This window comes from Paroedura picta, chromosome 1, assembly GCF_049243985.1.
Source record: "Paroedura picta isolate Pp20150507F chromosome 1, Ppicta_v3.0, whole genome shotgun sequence".
Classification (NCBI taxonomy): Eukaryota; Metazoa; Chordata; class Lepidosauria; order Squamata; family Gekkonidae; genus Paroedura; species Paroedura picta.
The window spans coordinates 36,698,114-36,715,348 of record NC_135369.1 but is presented as its reverse complement, the minus strand read 5'-3'; the positions used below and the strand labels follow the sequence as shown (position 1 = coordinate 36,715,348).

General features: G+C 39.5%; 1 protein-coding gene across 4 annotated transcripts in view; it reads right to left on the bottom strand.

The window, feature by feature from the left end:
- The window catches only part of PPP4R3B (protein phosphatase 4 regulatory subunit 3B), a 30,583-nt gene extending 16,397 nt beyond the window's left edge, over positions 1–14,186 (bottom strand). For 2 of the 4 annotated variants that reach the window (XM_077333688.1, XM_077333715.1), the window contains exons 1-6: positions 13,770–14,183; positions 11,657–11,712; positions 10,254–10,352; positions 8,959–9,582; positions 3,015–3,092; positions 1,351–1,467 (exon numbers count right to left, since the gene is read on the bottom strand). In XM_077333688.1, the coding sequence (XP_077189803.1) occupies positions 1,351–1,467; positions 3,015–3,092; positions 8,959–9,582; positions 10,254–10,352; positions 11,657–11,712; positions 13,770–13,911 (1,116 nt within the window). In that variant the 5' untranslated portion in view covers positions 13,912–14,183. Of the gene's footprint in view, positions 1–1,350; positions 1,468–3,014; positions 3,093–8,958; positions 9,583–10,253; positions 10,353–11,656; positions 11,713–13,769 lie in introns of all 4 variants that reach the window. The other 2 variants (XM_077333698.1, XM_077333705.1) reach the window with 2 other exon arrangements.
- Positions 14,187–17,235: the final 3,049 nt, after the last annotated feature.

The window sequence follows — 17,235 nt, the reverse complement described above, 5'->3', positions numbered from 1 at the left end:
TACATGGACAGCTGTCAAGATGGAAAGTTTAGGAAACACTGTGGATCCACAAGGAATGTTCAATATTGTAATACAAAGATATTTGAAACAATGTATTCAGTTCTGCTCACTGTATCTCAAAAAGGGGCAAGAAAAATGATCAAAGGGTAGGAATACCCTACCTACAAGGAAAAGCTAGAGTTTTGTGCTTTTAAGTTTAGTGAAAACGAACAGGCAAAGGCATGACAGAAGTCTCTAGAACTATATACATGGTAGAGGAAGTGGTTAGAAAAATTCATCCCTTCTCCCATAATACTATAACTCAATGACACCCAATAAAGCTGATGGGCAACTGAATCAAGACAGACAATGGGAAGTATGACTTCTCTCTTAATTCATGGAATTCACTGCAATGGCATATAGGGATGGTTACTAGTTCTACTGGCTTTAAGGGGGATTTAGAGAAATTCATGTTGGGTAAGAGCAACTGATGGCCTTTAGCTGCAATGAAACAGAACCTCCATGTTCAGAGGCTTCTGAATGCCAGTGCTGCTGGTGGGGAATAACAAGAGGCATTTGTACCTTCATGCCCTGGATATCGGATTACATGGCCCAGTGGTTCATTTTTTTTTAGAAAACTATGAAACTACTGCAAGCATATTGGGCCAATCCTGTGATGACAAAGCCAGAAGAAGGCTGAATCCTACAAACTACGAACTGTGAGGACTATTCTTTCCCTTGCTGCTGCCCTTGTCCCTGCGCTCAGTGTTTTGTCCACAATGCTCTATCAAGCCCCAAGCATTTCACGAGCTGCCAAGGTGGGGAAATGTCTAGCTCTGTGAGTTTACTGAAGCTTGTGGCTCACAGAATCAAATCTTTTAAATTTCTTCTCATTTGATGCAAGAGACAGGAAATGACACTTCCTGCTATTACAGTAAAAAAAAGCAATTTTAACTTCCTACCAGGCCTCTTATTTCTCATGCTATATATGCTCTAGATAATGCATTTCTGGATAACAATTCAAACAGCTGATGTACACATACCATAGCTCATATTAAAGGCTAAGATATATACACATTTATTATAATTATACACAGATTTGTTACAATTCTGCAAGTTTATTTTTCATTCTCAGATGGCTATACTTCCAGATGTACTGCTGTCTTTCAGAAATATGCATGTTTCTAGTTCTGATTTCTTTCAAAAACACCAGATAGTATGGAAGCTCACTGCAGCCAATATTTTAGATAAACATTCCCAATTATCAGAGGTTTACGGAAGGTTCTTTACAGTCATAAACATCTCACAAAACATTCAAACAAAGCAAAAATCCCACAGCTGCAATTCACATTTAGCTTACAGTTGACTTACCATTACAATTTCAAGAGCAGGAAGAATTCCTAACTTTGCCAAAGTTTTGAAAAAAGTATCTCTATTCTGAGGTTGCAGCGTCTGAGAAAATGCACAGAACTCCTTGAAGAAGTTAACCTGTAAGGTATGAAAAGTAACATAATAAGAAACAGGACACAGCTAAAAATCTTTATTTACAAAATTTATCCTGCCTTTCTGCCTGATCAGGACCACCATGACAGGTAGTTTTACTTGAAACAACCAATTTTTCAGGTGAGAGAGGCAGTACCACTGAAGATACCTTTATTTTCTCTTGTTTTCCCCCATTTTTCCACAAGAGGTAAGATGATGATAGGACTAACATTAATAGCTTCTGAAATACTACATCATGAACAATTTAAACATTTATACTCTTAATGTAGTGATATCCTATGAAGTGTAACAAATGTGGTAGAATGTAATTGTTCTAATAATTTGCGATATAAGATTTTGAGTGAATAAGGCTACAGTACTAACAGAGGATAGAAAAAACACTGAGATTAAAAAATATGGATCAGGAAAGCACACTCACTGGCTAGGAAAACAATGAAAATACAATATCTAAGCAGCTGCTAGTATTTTATTATTTTATATCCTGCCTTTCTGCCATCACAAGGGTCACCAAGGCAGTTAACAAACTAAAACATATGTGATATCGTTATATTTTAAAACCATTAAAGCCAACCAAAAAGAGCATCAAGACATCATTAAAACTAAAATATATTACAAAGACATAAAATGACCAAAGATATTGGGGAGGGATTGGGGTTAGGGCTCTGGGGGTTTATAGATTGTATTTTGTACTGTATGTTGTATTTTACTGTATGTTTTATTGTTAGTTGCTGCAAGATGGCAAGCTGGGAGCAGCGGTCTACAAATATAATAATAAATATTATTATTTATATATTATATAATATATATATATATATTATATTTATATATTATTAATAGAACACAGTACTATAAAACAATAAACCCCTTATTTAAAAGCTAGTACAAAACAGCATAGCGATAGTGATTTAATCACTAACAGTTCTCCTCCCTGACAGTCAACTCAGGATCCATGAACCTCCTCATCACAAAACCCCATGCTACAAAGTGGGATGATGGAAGATGAACTATGTCTAAGATGACCACAACTTCAAGAGAGGAGGGGGGACCCAAGGATCTCCCCCTGCCCTAGCCTCAACAAAATGCCTGGTGGAAGAGCTCTGTCTTGCAAGTCCTATGGAACTGTGATAACTCCAACAAGGCCTTCAGCTCATCTGGGAGCTCATTCCAGAAGGACCAAAAAGGGCCTGGCCCTGGTCGAGGCTAGGCACACTTCACATGGGCCAGGGTTCACCAATTTATTAGTACCCACAAAGCGCAGAACTCTGCAGGGGGCATAGGGAGAAAAGCGGTCCCTCAGATACTAGATTACTAGTTTATCTATTGAAGAACAGGCAAAGTTTTCTATACATATTAAACCATGCTTAAATTTGGGGTACTCTGGTTTAATTACATTGTGTAATCTAGCTTCACACACAGACCCTTTGAAATTGCTGTGCCAGCAAATGTTCCTTAAAAATGAACAGAAACAATACCAGAAGAGCTGGAGGGACACAGCATAGATTCTTTCACTGAATCCCCCAACCCAGACTTACCAGCTCGCGCCTTTTGTCATCGTCAGTAGCATCATCAGTTAGCTGTGCAAAAACTTCAGACAAGAACTTTTCATCTTCCTGTAGGATACAATAATTGTTACAGATTGTGTCATAACTAGGAAACCTATTCTCAAAGTCATTAGGGCACAGACAAACCTGGTTCTGTACTACGTTGGATACTTGGCCCATATATCCTGTTCTTTCAGAAAAGTAGTGCCTATGCTTTCACCTTTCTCTGAGAACAGAAATTCCACTTTTTACTGTGCCTTTCTCACATTTCACTTTTAAGAAACATGAGGAAAGGAGAAGGGGAAATGGTCAGAGTTGTCAAGTGGAAAGACCAGAGCTGCCCACAAGCAATCACTAGCTAGTCTCTATGGTACTGTTGATACTCTACATGTGCCAAGATAATCTACAATAACAGATCCTCTGGTTAAGCATCTTTGTATGGGCAAGTGACATGCTGAGATTACGGAAAGTTACCGATCTGAAGACATGACTCATACTAGACATGTACACCTCCCAGACATAAGAAATTCAATGACAGCACTCCCAATTTCAGTAATGAATTTCTGTTACATGTGTACATTCCAAACAACTTCCTTACATTAATACTCTGACAATGTTTTAAGAAAACTGATAATTGTAATTAGTATACGAGACAGACCTCTTCACCATTGTAAGAGTTACAGCACTGAAACATATGCTTGAGCATTTTTATACTGCCAACATCTAAAGAAAACTAAACATGTGATGGGGCGGAAAGAAGCCATCGTTCTCTTAAAACCACTGACAAACATTTTTAAAGCAACTCAAACAAGATTGCAAAATAAAACCACATGTGGAGAGCTTAAGTTAAAAAGAAAGTGAGTCCCAAGGACAATGCACAGAGGGCAGATAGTTCCAGGTGATGGCGCCAGCACTCTACCCACATATACAAATGTCTTACATATCAATCTGAAAAATGGGTTACATGCTATTCACCCTCCACTTTGAATAGCGTTAGCAATAAAATAGAATGTCACTCATTAATGCAGCTGAAAAATCTCCACCTATCTCCCACTGAAGAAATACATTTTTAACTTTAAGGAATTTAGGAACTCTTACTTTTAAACAGTTATCCATTTTAGTAATGAAAGATGAATTCTCAGCTGGCATAGTTTGATTTTAAAATTGCGGAACCATGTCATCTTAAATCTCTTGCTAGCTGTCCAGCATCAAGTACGAACCTTGCTAAGAGTCCAACCATGAACAGACACTACAAAACTGTCAGTTCTTTTTTGAGCATGTTGTAGGCACAGTGCAAGAGACCCATATCTTCTGTCTGTAATTCCTAAGATTTAACTATGACCGAGAAATGCAGCTGAGTCCCTCTAGTTCTTTCAATACCACATTTTGCCAACATTTTGAGTGATGAGTCATTAGTTCAACTTTGCAAAGAATTTATGCTACCGTTTACCAATGCCCCCAAAAACTGCAAAGTGTTCAACTACCCATAAGACAGTTTAGCTACACTAAGCCAAAGTGCAGGTGAAGCAGGCTTTGGAAACAGTTGACACATTAATTTGGCATAGATTCATTTCCTGCTTCCCACCTTTTCCCAAAATGGCCCACAGTCTCATGCTTTCCTACTCTGAGTTTGCATACCATTTAAACATTAGTCCAAGGTTTAGAAAAGCATCACTGCGGGAAACTGCCATAACTCACACATTAATGCCTTCCTAAGTACCCTTCCATACAAGAGTTCCTGTGTCATTTTGCTGCCACTCTCATAACATGCATTAGAAGGGCATATTCCACCATGAAGTCATTGTATAGACATTCAGCTCAATAACAGTTGAGGTTCTCTCCCACGTGGGACAACAGTACTGACATTACTGTTTTTCAAGGAGGCAATTTTCAAGGCATATGTTATTATTTTCATATGTTGACAAGTTACGATTACAGCTAGCTATATGTACAAACAAATGGGCTTCAGTGTAAAACGATAAAAAACGGTCATAGTTTCTATTCATTTTTCTACTGTTAGGGCACAAAAATTAGTTCTTTTCTCACTTCTCCACAGTGCCACCCAGTTTGCTATTTCTATGTTAGTCACCAATCACTCAAATCTCAAATCAATATTTTTTTCTGTAATGAAAAGAAGTGTTCATCTTTAAACAGTGGTTAATTTTAAAGTAAAAATAGGAAAAAATAGGAAAAGAAAAGTGGAAGTGCTTGAGCATGTAAGTACCCAAGAATTTACAAACCAAAATTGTGAAGATCTGAATATATTGCCACAATTTAAGGAGGTCAGAAGTATGATAACATAATAAAAAAGAATATAGTAACTTGTTTCTCATATTTGAGCAGTTCATGTAGCACTGGGGATTCATTGCATGAAAGAAAAGGGACCAGCACTAGTCCCAGCCAAATGATAAGTAGTGATTACTTAGTAGGTTGTTTCTGCATATACTTTAGTAAAACCTTTTTGCAAAAACTTTTGAGAGGGAGATCTGTTATTCAAAGGAGTAAAAACGCCCACTGGCATAAACAAGACCTTAGGTTCACTTCAAAATAGCTCTCTGGAGCAAGATCTTACTCATATGTATTATTGCTCTTTCTCACTTACTGCTACTCAGCTTCTAGTTGAATAAGAGAGATTTGCTCAATACCAATTTATCTGAAATGGGTCTATTTAGATCCCTGCAGGCAACCAAACACACAAATTTTATTGGGCCACAGCAGTAGCAAGAAAGATCAAAAGGTGAGTAAATAGTTCCCAAAGCACTGGTGTTGGGAAGTTTTGGATACATCTTCTCCATGTGTTTTGCTCCTGGAAGGCATGGGGTCAAGGAGAAGAATGGTGGAGGGTTTAAGGCCTAACTCTATCTTTCTAAGACTCATTATGTACACATTTTTAGCCTACTCTATTCCAATGAACCAGAATGAATTGGAACATATAATATCCGACTTTAAATATTGACACAAAACAGTTTATAACTTAAGCAAGACTACTATCTGTTCAAAACCTAATACCTATTTAGCCTCTACCATTAAAATGCCAACCCAAATATAACAGAATTATAGTAAGTCACAAGAGAACTTTCCCGGGAGCAAGATCCACTGAGTAGATGTACTCAGGAGGGCACCATTACAGAGCAAGGGAGAGAGCTCTATAACTCAGGAAACACCATCAAAGGTCTTTTCTCTACATCCTTATATATGAACTTGATATATAAAATAATACAGACAATTTACAAAGTTCTAACAGGATGTAGGTGGAACAAGTATTTTTATACTTGCAAGACTAATATTAAAATGATCTAAAGTTTTAATAAGATAGATGTATCATGTCTAGGAAGTAACCAGAAAGCAGTGCTGATTATACTTTGTATCACCCATTTATGTAAGGTGGTAAACTAACATGTTTCTCATTACCTGCACTTTAGCAGACAAAACCTGAGAAATCCCATGCTAAGGTGGCCTCAGTTTAATGGCACAAGTGAGGCTTGAACAGTCTAAAATGAAAGAGATTCTAGAAGTTTTTTCACCAATGGAACTGGTTTGGAGGAATTCCTGGCCATTACTACTACTCAAAGTTCAAGAGACAGAAGAAATAACCAGGAGACAAAAGAAGGCTTAGATTTATCAGTGATTGGTGTTTGAATCTCCACGTCAGAATGGTCAACAAGCATTATTACTTCAATCTCTCATTATGTGTTAAGACACAGAGAAGCAATGGAAAAACATAGTTCAATGTCATCAGCAAACTGATGACACTTTACTTCAAATCTCACACAACAGGATGCCAAAGAGACGATCCCAGGGAGGCGAGGAGCAATCATCCACCAATGCCAGGAGGGACCTTCTTGCCAAGTATGAACACTCCAGAGAAGTGTAACATGAATTAAGAATCTGACAGTTCAGAGTCACATCATCAACATTTCATCTGTGCTGTCAAACTAAAGGAGCTCAAAGGATTCCGCAAAGTATGCTTTCTGTGGCTCTCTAGGCTTTGTTTGCTGACAACTTCTCCTGGCTAAGTTCTTTGAACCAGGATGGGCATGGATCCAACAAACAACTTGAATTTGCAACCCTTTCTTGAATGAAGCTGCCTTGCACTACATCAGATCACTGCTCTCTCAAGGTCATTACTGTTTACTCTGACAGGCAGCTGCTCTCCAAGGTCTTAGGTGTAAAAGTTTCAATATCTAATTTCTTAAAGTGGAAATACCAGGGACTAAATGCAGGATCCTTCTACATGCAGAGCAGATTCTCTAACCACTGGGAAATAACCCCACTCCACTGTGGGCAACAATTGACCACCCCAATCTAGAAGAGCATTGCCATTTCAAGGGTCATTTCTGACCAAGGAGCAGCATTTAGTTTTCTTTGTAAATAAAAACTAATGAACAGAAAATTCACCACAATCACCTTAAGACTACAAGCTCAGATGTATCTGGCTCTTCATCATACATAACAGCTCCACTGGGCAACGCACTGTTTGCCACTTCAACAGCCACAAGGAGTCCTTCAAAGGTTACACTGCAGTAACTTGCCTTCAGCACAACTGAAATACCCCTTTGCTCTGGCATCTTCAGCCACCTTTGTTGATAAATCACTAGACCAATAATGCCATATAGTGGCAGCAGTTCTACCATAAAAAGCAGCCACAAGATTTACAGCTCAAAGATTCTGGAGCCCAGTGAAATCCTGACTTCTGCAGTCTGAAAATATTCTCTTCAAGCCAAGAATAGAGCCAGCCTGGTGTAGTCGTAATGTCAGATTAGCATCTGGAGGACCAAGATTCAAATCCTCACTTGTGCCATGGAAGCTCAAATGAGTGACCTTGAGCCAGTCACTCTCTCAGTTTAACCTACTTCACAGGATTGTTATGAGAATAAATGAGTGGATAGTGATGCAAGCTACTCTGGATAACCACTGGGAGAATGGAGGGGCACAAGCTAATACTTGGGACTGAAGTGTTTCCCTAAACACTGCCTGTTAGTGCAATAGCTTCAGGAGCAGACACACCAGAAAGCAAGCTCAGACTGTCCAAGCAAGTGACAGTTAAGCAAAGGCTTTCTTAAAGGCTCCCTCAGACCTCCTTGTCACTCCATTTTCTAAAGAATACACAAGAGTTTTTCTACACCTAGGTGCTTAGGAATTAAGTATTTGAGGTAAAATTGTGCCATGTAATGGGGAGGTTTACTTGCATAAGTTCAGGAAATAATCTTATCTTAATACAATATAAAATAGTGTATGCTTACAGAAGCGTTTAATAATGAAAAAGGCTATTCTATTTATTATTACTACTACTACTACCACCTTTTAACCTTTAGTATCTAGGAGGTTTCATGACTGCAATACATATTAAAAGAAATCTTCAGTAGACATAATGGTGTTTATCATCTGTGATTTCACTTCTGAACTGGATTTCTATATGATGACAATACTTTGCAGAAAATTTTAAATGATACCTGAACAGCCATGTCCTTCTCATATACATATTTTAACATACAATATTCAAACACATTCACATTGTTGTTTGTAGGTGCAAGAAAGCTAATGACAGCATTTGCTATAGTTACCATTTATATCACTTTGTTTGCTGTAGGATACATAACAGCTGCTTGTGAATAAAAACTGCTAGCTACCTGCAATAAGTAAGGTCACTGCTGAAAGCCACTCACCCTTGTGTGCAAGAGAGAGAGAGAGAGAGAGAGAGAGAAGAGATGGATATAACATGTGCATTCCTCTTGAACCAGACAATATTTGTGAAATATCCAAGATAATACAGCTAATAATAAAATCAGCCTGTACTGATCATTAGGGAAAAACATCAAAATGAAGTTAAAAAGTTTAGTGCCATATACAAATAAGCCACAAGAGGGAAAAACACATAATTGTTAATCTCAATAATTAATGGTAACTTCAGTTCTTTCAAAGTCTACTCACTTACCTGTAGCATACTGACAATCTCCACTTTATTAAAGAAAATGAAAGAAGTGAGAGTTGAAAGAAAATTCTCTTCAAACACAGATGGCGTTGGCAAGATGATGTCCTGAATGTACTGTACCCTGTAAGTCTGATGAATCTTTTGCCTTAGTTCAGAGTCTGTAATAGGTATGACCTCTTTAAACTTTGCTGTTTTGGTCAAGAATTCCCTGTGCCTTTTTGGCTGAGCTAACGCAGGGTCATATTCAAGGCATCCCACAACATCCATAATGCACTCATCTGAAAACATCACCTCAAAAAGAGTTGCTTTATTGAGAAACAAAATTCCTCGAATAATTTCATACAAATGATGTAAGCCTTCGGTATTTTCTAGGTTCTCACAAAGCTGGAAAAGCTGTAGCAATTTTTTAATGTAGCCTTCGTTTTCCAAAGCCAAGGCTAACTTTTCTCTACGGATGGGTGATGAGAGAACTGAGGTAACTAGATCAGCGATCTCTTCAAGTTTGTTGAGCTCACAAGTAGGCAGATCAATCAGATGACTCGTTTCAGGCATGTCCTCAAAGCGTTCTTCTTCAGATTCATCAATGAGGTCCTGTGTGACTTCCACTGAAGGATCTTTACCTTGAACCTAAAAATGGAAAGATGAACAATTGCTGACTCATCCTGAATTGTATACTGGTGACTGTGGGCGGTATATATATAAAGGATAAATATATAAATATAAAACCAGTTGTCTTATCAGCATGCACGCACATACATTTGATGATCTGAATAGACTTCTGGCACTCTGCAACCTAACCTGGATCAAAATGAGGTTGCATGGATTCAAATTCTACTTTCATGGTAAATATGGATACTATGGAAAAAGTGGAGAAAATTTCCCATTGCTCATGAAAGCTGTGTATATGAACAACTTCCCTGAACATGTAATTCAATCAGTGAATTACACAGGGCTGTCGCATACAGACTGTGGTGCATCTCACTCTAGACAAAAATGTACTTTGCTATACAACAAAACTATGGTACAGACATAGATGAAATTGAATCCATATAACAAGCAATTTGGTATGGGTGCAGATAAAACTCCTTTATCTATGTATAGAACTGTACCTTATGCACACATTGAATATCAAGCCATGAAGCAAAAGAATAAAGGAGTTCTTTAGTGTTCAGAAATTATGCACATTGCGTTGCTATAAACTGTTAATAAATGGACTACTAGTCTGTTTTTAAATTCCTAAAGTGGAATTTATACAATGTCTCATATGAACTGACACAGTGTAAGAATTTAAACCTTACCTGACAAATTTTTTCCCAGATCTCATCACAGCCAGCTTTTTCTTGAAAACTTAGAGCTAAGTCATAATTTTCTGCTTCGGACCAAACAATCAATGTATCCTATTTCAAAATGAAAGACTTTAATAATTATTTCATTTCAACCATATGATGATGGTATACAACTAGGTTGATGTCCAACAAAGTATTTTCTATTTTAATTTGTATGATTTGAACACATCAAAATGCTTTTTAAAAGCTGTTAGCTGCCAAGGAGTCGCTCAACCTGTAACTTTACAACACAGAATTAATTATTCCTGTGCACTGTCCCATGTTCAAATATATAAGCGAATACCAAAAGAGGCAACAAGTCAATCAAAACTGTGTACTTTGGCTTCATTCTCAAAAACTGCTACAATCTACTCCGGATATATTTATGTCAGTCCTGATCTTGTAATACAAGACAAGATTCTGGTGTCAGCCATAATGCTAATGAAATCAACTGAATTCCCCAATTCCCCAGTATAGATGCACATTCACCTCCTGCAAAACTGGTCACAAAACTGAAGCCCACAGCAGTCCCTAAATTACAGTATTCAGCCTTGCATTATAAACCAAAACTGATAGTTTGTAAATCTTCAGTTACATATTTTCTTCCAGGTCTCCCTGTATTTCCTAGTATAACACCGATTCCAAACCTCTACCACCTTCCTGAATACAAAAATGACCTTAATTTCCTGATATCTGAATGATGATCAAACTAAGGAATACTTTTTCCTAGTCTTGTTCATAGAATGATTTGATAGTGCTAGAAAAGTTGGGCCATGTTCCTCAAAATGTTTATCACTCTTACAGCGTTATTCTAAGCAGCACTTTCTAAGCCCACTGACCAATAGGATTAGAGGGGTCAAAGTGAAAACATTAAGTGGCCTCTCACTTAAAGAACACTGAATAAGTTGATCATTGATCATTCCTAGGAATATTACTGCAATAAAGCCATTGATAAGGTGCTTCTTTCCATTAGTGTGAAGACTACTATTCTTATTCTAGGAATTCCACTTGATCACAGTAGCTTTTATGAAGTGACAGATACATAAATGGGAAGATCTGAGATTCACTACAATGGAGAACATATCAGATCCAGAGTTTTTGACCTCTGAATATTAATAGATAAAGCAAAATAAACATATACCCTTAGGCTTAGGTTCCTTAAACTGCACACACATACCCCTCCATTACTTTAAATAAAAATCAAATGGATTAATAAGATGTTTAAAAGTGATTCGTTTCTATATGACAAATCTTTAAAAGCCTAAAAATAAAACATGACTCTAGTTGATATATTCGGCCACCAAGGAAAATGACAAGTTTCTGGTTCTTTGTTCAACTATGACAATACATAATCATAGCAAAAAGCTAGTACATGCCTGCTGCTTTTGATACGCAGTGTTTGGATTTATCTTCGATTCCAACAAGAGTGAACCTGAAAAGTTGACAAGAACTCCAGATTAGAAACTTTAGGGAAGCTGCAATGTTTAGAACATGCTGAATGCAACAGCAGTTATAGACTACCACAGTAAGTTATTAAAAAGTTAAACAATTAATGAGAAATCAAAGAGATCAATAAGAGAGATCAAAACATAAAAGCGCACCCACTTTTTCTGCAGCACTATTCTAAAATATTACAGTTGGAAGATGTTCAAAATAAAATACCAGATTACTATCTCTGATCAGTAGTGTTATATACATTAATTTATCCATGTAAGAGCTTTATATTTTTAGCTTCCTGTAGTAGCCAACAATACCTTTGCTGTGCTACTTTCCAAACACTGAACTCTGAAAACATAAACTCTGTACTATATGTGTGTCTAAGCAGTGCATGTAGCGAGGCAACCGCTCTTGAGTTAGCTTTTCTAGCCCTCACAAGGTTTATTTAGCACATTAACACCTGTTCATTAGCAGTGTTGCCAATACATTTTATTCTAAAAACAGCTTTCCTGATCTGTAAAGGTAACAAGATGACACAGGAAGGTTTAAACCCTTGCTACAAAAATACTGCAACAGAAAACCATTTAAATTAATTTTCCACCCCAAGAGAGAATTGACCTTCTCACCAATTCTAGTATTTTCCTACTTTCACAACCTGAGGACTTTTTAAAAACAGTGTTTCCTATAAAACACAAAATAGCAAGATTTTCTTACTTCTGTAACACTCAGCACAAGGAGTGATTCTTTAAAAAGAGAGAAGCAGAAATAATCTCATTCCTCACTACAGGTAATAGTTTTGCATATGAAAAAACGAACAGTGCAATTCTAAACAGCGACATTCTTATTATTCTGTTAAAGTCAATGTATTTAATAAATTTGCTTAGGATTCATTGTTAATTTAACCTAGAGGCTCAAAATGTGGCTTGTGATTATTTGGGAGGTGATCTGTAAGGGCATGAAAGAAAAATAACCTGTAAAAAGGTAACATAAGGAGACCCATAGAAAATGCAGGTTTGGCCAATGCATAAAATAGCCATGTTGCTCAGTAAGACTGCAGATTCAAAATAACAAAAAATAATATATAACTTTGTTGAACGTTAACAGATGTGAGATTCCTGCATATAATGCTGGGGAGAGGAAAAGTAACACAAAATTACTTTACAAGTGGGTGCTGAAAAGTACAGCAAGTTTGGAAATGGGTCTCACAACCGAAATCATTGGTTTAATCCAAGAAAACTGACCGATGCTGGGGAAAGCAATATGTTCCTGTAGTGATCTTTGGAACTTACAGAGTAGCATATAAAATATGTATTACATTTGCATTATTTCTGTCCTAAGCACAAACTGTAAATAAAATAAAAACTTTCTATAAGTGGAGGAATCAACAGGGAAATCCTCAAGATAAATTCGTATCTGGACAGAAGTGGGAAGGCTGGAAGCAAACTTCCTGGGAAAGAGAAAAGCACAGAATTACAGTGTCATAACAGGCTTCTAAAAAGCTACTCCCACCCAATCACCTATGGTAAGTAAATAATGCTTTCAGGTGACCAGATCAGGAAACTGTCTGAAATGTGGTTATCCCGCAGCTCCACCAACTAACGTGAGTGGCCAGATAGGCTAGTAACTTTAACAAATATACTGGAAGATAGATAGAACCATCTGATGATCTCACAAGCTCTTTGGGTAGGAAAGAAAAGCACAATGTACGAGGTTGCTGATGCTACTTTGGGAGAAGCTGTCTGAACTTCTGGGGGGGGGGGAGGAGAAAGGTTACCACCAACTCCTCAGGATTTTGCACCTTTTCTTGAGGGGGAAGAAGCACGTACGCGTGCGTGAGAGAAAGTGTCTAAACACATCCCTGGGGAAGCCTGTCTCCCTTCCCATCCGCTTAGGGGTGGGAGTCAGAGCGGGGGCCCGGGGCCCGACTCTGCCTGGGGAGACCCACGGGCTCGGAGACCATTTCCCCTCCCTTGCCGGGCTCTATTGTCCCAGCCAGCCAGGCAACAGCTGGTAGGCCTGCCTGGCCCCATGACCCACCCTTCCCCTCCTCACCGTCCGATTCGGCCCGGACGAGCAGAGACATCCCCTTGAGCCGTTCCACGTAGGTGGAGGAGACGTGCCCGGTGCCCCTGTCGTCCCATTGCCGCTCTTCGTTGAGTGTGTAGACCTTCACCCGCCGCCGGGTGTCCGACATGGTGGGGGCCCGGTCCGGCCGGGGAAAAGGGACTAGGGAAGTCTCTCAGGAGGCCTTTAACACGCCGCTTTTCATGGCGCCCGGGCCCGCCGCCGCCTTCTTCCCTTCCCGACGGGACCAGCAGCAACAGCGACTACCACCGCGGCGCGGCCGCCATCTTGTAATCCGACTCCTGTCCCGTCCCTGCCTTTCTCTTCCTCTCGGAGCAGCGGAGGGAGGGGGCAGAAGGCCTGCACGGGCTCCACTAGCAGGGGCTACGGCGGCCGGAACGGAACAGTGTGCGAGGCGCCTGGCAAAGCGCGAAGCTGCGAGGAAGGTCGGAGAGGAGGCTGCGCTTGCGCGCGGCGTCTCCTCCTCCTCCACCTCCGAGGGCGGGAAGGAAAGGCTGCGCTGTGGCGCTTGGACCTTGTGGCCGTGCTGCTGCTTAGGCGCGGCCGGCCGGTTGGTTCACAGAGCCTTCGAGCACCATAGACATGGATTCATGGCGTGAGGGGCAGAGGGTGTCCTCCGCTGCTTTCTCACGGCTTGGGAAGGAAATGTTGTGACAAAAGGAGGCGAGAAGGCTCAGCCATATGGCTGGTAGGTGTGTCGATTTACCGCACGGAGCGGCCAAAGGGAAAGAAGAGCGTCAGAAACAGTAAAAATAGGCGTGACTCACCTCCGGCTGGCAATGACTTGACAGCAGAGAACCTTACAAAAGCAGCTAAAGGGAACAATTATTTTCTGCATCTGAGGAAGTGTGCGCGCGCACTAATGTTCGTCCCTGGAATAAAACTTGGTCTTAAAGGTGCGGCTGGACTCAGGCTTTGTTCTGCTGCTTTAGGCCAACACGGCTGCCCACCTGAATCTTTCTGTGTTGAGCTGCCCATTCCCACTAACTTTTAGGTCCAAGGTTTGGTAGTACTTCTCGTGCGGCAGCTGGTGGCCAAGAGGGACCCGGCAACCCTGATTCTGAGAATTGGACCATGCTCCTATCAGTAGAAGGTAAAGCCTTTGGTATATGCTCACAGTACCTTCCTAAGTACAAACACATTCATCCAAACCCACTGAGTTCAATGGCTTCAGAAGGATTCAATTATTTAGGATAGTGGAGGAGCAGCCTGAGTGGCCTTGCCAGCCCGAGATAAGCAGAGTCAGTTGCAAATCACCTTTGCTCATATCTTGCCTTGAAAACCCCCTTCATGGGATTACCTCATGTCTCTTGTGATTTGATGGCATGTTGTTATACTGGCAGAATAATGACCCATGATTTTATATTTTCATTTTTCATCAGCTAAACTCTGAAAAACAATACTGTAATTAATTTCTAATTATGCTAGGAACACCAGTCCTTCACTATTTAGTTTTAAAATGTAAGCAAAAACAACATAATCCTTCCCCAATGTAAGGACAGTGGCAGATTAAACATTTATTACAGTTAATTTCTTGTAATACAAAGTCCATTTCCTGAGACACCATAAGATTTATTTTTTCTGCCGATTAACACAGCTACTCTAGCTGATGGATTATCCAGGTTTTTCATTATCCAAAATAGCAGATCATAAATTGCTATTTTGCTACCGCTCACAAGGAGAGGGAATTTTTGCATCCCCTGGATTCCATATGTACATACATGCATCATAGCTATACTCAAATGACACATGGTTTTTAGAAGTTTTGTGCTGGCTTGACTGTTGAGGCTTTCCCACACAGAGCCCTGGAAACTGCACATTGGTTACTGTGCCAGGAACACTTAGTAGTCCTAATGCTTCTAGGTGCTCCCCTTGTTCCCCCATATAGTTCCTACAGTTCTCTACATAAGGAATGGCTAAAGCTGTCTAAAATAGTTATGTGTATTTATTAATGATGTAATAGTCAAATAAATCTACATTTGTCACTGCAGTTAAAATTAAAACAAATGTGTAAATTAATAGTATTTCTGCTTATTATGTAGGCACTTGTCTGTGCATTATGATTCATGGAGGGCAAGGGGGAAAAATTAAAAATATGACATACGCAAAAGTTTTTCCTCCTCCTTCCAAGGGCTGCTTCTGGTTGGTACTCTCTACCCCACCGCAACATTCTTTCCCACTTTAACAGAACCCATATAATACATTTCCACCAACCAAAATGACACAAAATAATGTCCATCGGGTTTATCACCCTCAAAGTGGGACCTGGAGTTCTCTCTGAATTACAGCCTCATAAATCAATTCCTTGGAGAAAACAACAAATGGGTATGATGGACTCTGTGGTATTCCCTCCCCAAACAACTGCCTGCCCAAGCACTGCCCCAAATCTTCACAACTTTTCCAAGATGGAATTGGCAGCTCCAGTACTTTTAATCATGCTGGATACGTTGACTGTCAGTCTCATATCTAGATGGGTAGTAGCAATGGCCCCAATTCACATGCATATGCCAAGGTTAATAATTATGCCGCAAATAAGTCCCTTTGAATTTACCTGCTGTTTGCCACAAAGTATCTGCCTACTGACCAACAGATCTACTTTCCATCAAGACCCATAACTGCAATTCTCAATATCCAAAATAATGCATAACATTTTCCATAACATATCCAAAATGCATAACATATCCAAAATAATGCATAACATTTTCCATAACATATCCAAAATGCATAACATATCCAAAATAATGCATAACATTTTCCTACATTCCATATCTGGCCAATATTCTAACAGCTGCACTGGCTATCAGTGCTACCAGATCAGGCTTAAGGTTCTGGTATTCACCTTCAAGGCCATATGCAGTCTGGCCCCTGAGTATTTGAGAAACTGCCTCTCTACCTATGCCTACCAACACCAACAAACTGCTGATCCCTGGCCCCAGGGATGAACGCTTATTATCAACCAGAGGCTTTGGCCCCCACCTGGTGGAATGAGTTCCCAGATGACATCAGGGCCAGAGCTACAACAGTTCCGTAGGGCCTGCAAAAGGAAGCTCTTCCACCAGGGTTTCGACCAAGACAAGTGAAACAAACCATCAACTGGAGCCCAGGGGCCCTGCACCCAGTGCAGTAAAAACTGAGTTGTTGAGGATTGAATGTTAAATTATAAACTTTTATTCAATGCAAGTTCTCTTTAAAGATGTTATATATTTAAGTCAAGATGTTTACTGTTTACGAGAGTTCTCATGTAAACCACCCTGAGCCGAAAGGGTGGGTGGTATATAAATATAATAAATAAATATGCCACTTTGGGCAAGTTAAACTCTTAGGCTGGGCATTTATGCCTATGTGAACCATCCCATTTTCTGCAGCATCATTTGAACTGGCAACTAATCTAGAATATGTATCTCGGAGTACATCTCAACATTTTCATAAGCAA